This window comes from Mangifera indica, chromosome 11, assembly GCF_011075055.1.
Source record: "Mangifera indica cultivar Alphonso chromosome 11, CATAS_Mindica_2.1, whole genome shotgun sequence".
Classification (NCBI taxonomy): Eukaryota; Viridiplantae; Streptophyta; class Magnoliopsida; order Sapindales; family Anacardiaceae; genus Mangifera; species Mangifera indica.
In genome coordinates, this window is record NC_058147.1 from 8241719 (window position 1) to 8246449 (window position 4731).

The window sequence follows — 4731 nt, forward strand, 5'->3', positions numbered from 1 at the left end:
TAATATCACCAAAGAATTATCAATGAGATATACATGCTATGTGAGAAGTGAATAATATGGTTAATATGATGAACAATACACCCGATGAAAAACCGAGTCGATAGCTTCAGAGTGAAGACACCCCTAGAGTGAACATAATGTTTGACCGGCCTAAAATCTCTCACTCTATTGTATGTAAATAATAAACTAAATAAAAAATAAAATATACCGTGCACACGTAGATATGCATTCTATTACACGCAAACTTAGCCCTAAATTTTTTATCATAAGATCTTTTCACCTTCCTTCGATCAAATCCCTTCTTCTTTACGCATGCACAACTATTTAAACCAAATTCGCCTTCCCTCCTGACCGCAATACAGCAATACAAATATCTCTTTTTATCTAATGGTCTATTGAGTTTCAGTACTCAGTGAGTCTGTTTGTTGAGTGTTATGGATTTTACTTCAACTGATTCTCTTGATACCAATTGGTGGGTGTTTACACTCCCAGCAATTGTTGAAACTCAGAATTTGTTTAATAGTTGGCTTTTGATTTCTGTTTTTATTGCATTTCTGTGTGTTTGTCTCTTGACATGGGTTGTTCCCACTGGAGGTTTCGCCTGGAAAAATGGGAGAAACCAAGTGGGTTCAGTTCCCATTTTCGGACCCAGTGGCCTGCCTTTGTTTGGCTGTTTGTTCAGTTTGAGCCGCGGGTTGGCTCACCGTACTCTGGCTTCCATGGCTTATAGCTTCGGTGCTGAACAACTCATGGCTCTGAGCCTGGGTTCTACTCCTGTTGTTGTCACTTCTGATCCAATTATCGCCCGTGAAATCTTAACCTCTTCTCACTTTTCCAACCGTCCTGTCAAACAATCCGCTAAAAGCCTCATGTTCAGTCGTGCCATTGGGTTTGCGCCGAACGGCTCTTACTGGCGGCTCCTCAGAAGAATCGCTTCGTCTCACTTGTTCGCTCCAAAGCGCATTGCGGCGCATGAAGCCGGACGCCAGATGGACTGCATATCCATGCTGCACGCCGTAGCTGAAGAACAATCTCTTAATGGGGTTGTTTATTTGCGCAAACATTTACAAGCTACGGCTCTCAACAACATAATGGGCACTGTGTTTGGTAAACGTTACGATACGGGGGGTTTCAGTGAGGAGGTTAAAGAGTTGCATGAGATTGTTAGAGAAGGGTTTGAAATCTTGGGTGCGTTTAACTGGTCTGATTACTTGCCGTGGCTGAAATACTTCTACGATCCTTATCGTATCAATAAACGTTGTTCGGTTCTTGTTCCTCGTATAAGAAAACTCGTAAAACAAATCATCAAAGAACACCAACTCAGAGACCAAAGGAACCTCCTTGATAATTCTGATTTCGTTGACGTTTTGCTCTCTATGGATGAAGACGAGAAGCTGGATGAGGAAGATATGATCGCTGTGTTATGGGTTCGTATTCTAGTATTCTTAAAAACTATGATAATGATTTTCAATAATATTTGACTCATTTCTTGTAAATGTATTTTCAAAACATTTATTGAATTTTGTTTTAAAATTCTATCTAAATTTTACGTCGCATAGGCATTTAATATGTTCAGTTTTTCTTTTTAAAGGAAATGATCTTTCGTGGAACTGATACAACAGCAATTTTAACTGAGTGGCTCCTGGCGGAGCTGATTTTGAACCCTGATATTCAAGCCAAAGTTCACCAAGAGCTTGATCTCATCACCGGAAACAAAATCGATATAACAGATGCTGACGTGGCGAAGTTAACATATCTTCAAGCTGTGATCAAGGAAACCCTACGAGTCCACCCACCAGGGCCCCTCCTATCATGGGCTCGTCTCTCCACGTCAGACGTCCAACTCAGTAACGGTATGGTTGTTCCTGCTAAAACAACCGCCATGGTCAACATGTGGGCCATAACTCATGATCCAACTGTCTGGGAAGAGCCATTCGTCTTTAAGCCAGAGAGGTATTTGAAAAGTGAAGGTGGCGTTGACGTGGACGTGAGAGGCGTTGACCTGAGACTCGCACCGTTCGGTGCTGGCCGTAGGGTTTGTCCTGGGAAGAACCTGGGGCTCGTCACGGTGAGCCTCTGGGTGGCGAAGTTGTTGCACCGATTTGAATGGGTTCAAGACAAGGCTAATCCAGTTGACCTGAATGAGGTGCTTAATTTATCTTGTGAAATGAAGCACCCTCTCCGTGCTGTCGTGGTTCCAAGATATGCATGATCGTGTGTTCAACGTCTCGTTCAGTGTTAAAGGGCTTTGCCTGAATATGCTACGTTATTTTTGTGGTTAAGTTCTTATAATATAGGTGTATATTTAGTGAAAAATAAAGTTGATGGACTTAATGGTAAGTTTAGTCCAGTTCAACATGTTTATGATATAAGCAATATTATATATATTTATTTTGAGTATATAAATAGATACACATTTTTATGTGTCATCACGTGATTGAGTGTTATTTTATCTTTAATTTAAAATCACTTAATCATATGATAATACGTAATATGTGTGTATTCATTTGTATGTTCAAAGTAAGTATATATAGTTTTATTGTTATTATATATAAGTGTGTCTTTGTATTGTTAAGCCATTTGAAAATGTTGGTGTTGCTCAAGTATAATTGAAAACTCTGTAATATGCATTTGAAATGTATTTTAATATAAGGTGTGTTTACGTGTATGAATAAAGATCTATGTTTTTTTTTTTTTAATATAACGTTGTAGCAAACTGTTTCTTATGCTTTGGGGTCAGTTTTCAAGATTTCGAATGGTAAAATGCATTAGGGTACAAAGTTATTGAATTATTATTAGACTGATTTCAGTTTAATTGTACATATTTACAATTATTCAGAATTATTTATCTTTTTTTATTAGTTACTTAAATATATGTATATTGGATCCTTATCTTATTATATAAGATTTTAATTTAAGTGGTGTTAAACCCGTAAACAAGATTTTAATCAGAAGATCCAACCAAAAGGAAATGTCCAAATTGAAAAACTCATCTATAATTTACTTAATAAACTAGCAATAGTTGTTGTAAGGTAGTTTCCTACCAGTAGAGCATCTCCTGCAGAAATAATCTCAGCAGAAGTGGTAGTCAGTGGCTTCACTAGCATATAGACGTTCCATAATATGTTAGTTGACGTCTCTTTCATGTCATTGGAAATTCGAATTGTAACCAGTAACATTGTAACCCTTTTTCTGCATACTATAAACACTATTAATACCATAATTGTGGACATAAACATTTAAACAATGGTTTGGACGATGTTAAAAATCAATTTTGTGTCTAACTTTCTCTTTCTGTTTACTTCGTAACATTGTAGCGGATATCATAGTGTATTATCGAATCTTTAATATTATTATCATAATTTATCTTATATAAGACTCTAAATTAAATACATTAATTGATGGCAAAAAATCTCATCAACCATAGTCAATACCAAATAGTTAATCACTCATTATATTATAATTATTTTTTTATTTGCCTAGGATATATTTTATTTTATTTTTTTGTTTTTGTGGAAAATGTAGCTTTTAATTTGTTTACTCCTAGTTTGAATTCCATGCGGTCTAACCTTCCAACGTCCTACTTATTAAGATGTGGGATAATCAAGTTCTATTGCTTTCATAAAACCTATGTACATTTTAAATATGAAAACGCTTTGTTCACACTTGCATTGACAAGTTTTGACGTCTAATTAAAGAAAGCTAACAAAAAAAGTAGCGAGGGAGTAGGTCACTAGATTTTTTAATTTCACAACATTTACGTATATTAATAAAACGTTGTAAATATATTTTTAAGTATATAATTAAACAAATAAATAATATATTATTATATAATTAAATAATTTTAAATTAATAATAAAGTAATATCTAATCATATAATAACACATAATTTATATATTTAATTGTGTATTTAAAAGTGTGTACACTCATTTAATATTTCATATATTAACAGTGATGATCTCAAAAAATTTATTTACTAAAAAATAAATATTAAGTTGAAGTTCTACTCAAAATTTGAGCACATCAAACATTGACTGACCTTGTGCATTGACTTTATATGAATGCAAGCTGTACAATTAAAAGGGTGACATCAAGAGTTGTTTTATTAGATCCTTGATCTTAATTGGGATGCAAAAGGATTTTAAGTAAATATTGAAACAACTCACTCTTGAATTGCAAACATGTGATTTTTGCAAAATGAATTTAGATTCTCCGTTATAAATATTGAATAGTGTTACATATATAAATAATATATATAATTTTATATATAAATAATTACATCTTATTATATAATTAATTGATTTTAAATTAAAAATAAAATAAAATTTAATTACATAATAATATATAATTATTTGTACATATAATTTTTCGACAAATATTTATATACAGATGTTCAGTTTCATGTGGGTTGAGTAATCTACAAGGTTCGTTGGTCCGTTCCCTTTTCTTTTACAATAAAACTATGTGTACCTATTTTGGGTACACAAATATATACACATTTATATGTGTTATCATGTGATTGAATGATTTTGAATTAAAAATAAAACAATAACTAATCATATGATGACACATATGAGTGTGTATATATTTATGTACTCAAAATAGGTACACATAATATTGCTCTTTCTTTTAACCCTCTAAGAATTATCCGCCAACCAAAGAAATTAATTCTAAAACAATTAATAATGAAAAACAATATATTATAAATATTATCAATTAACTCTACATATT

General features: G+C 33.1%; 1 protein-coding gene across 1 annotated transcript; it reads left to right on the top strand.

Annotated features, from left to right (window-relative positions):
- Window positions 1-433: 433 nt before the first annotated feature.
- LOC123230181 (cytochrome P450 78A7-like) lies at window positions 434-2344 on the top strand. Its single transcript, XM_044656336.1, has 2 exons — window positions 434-1427; window positions 1592-2344. Exons 1-2 carry the CDS (start codon window positions 435-437, stop codon window positions 2210-2212), a joined length of 1614 nt encoding a protein of 537 aa, XP_044512271.1. The 5' UTR covers window position 434; the 3' UTR covers window positions 2213-2344.
- The last annotated feature ends 2387 nt before the right edge of the window (window positions 2345-4731 follow it).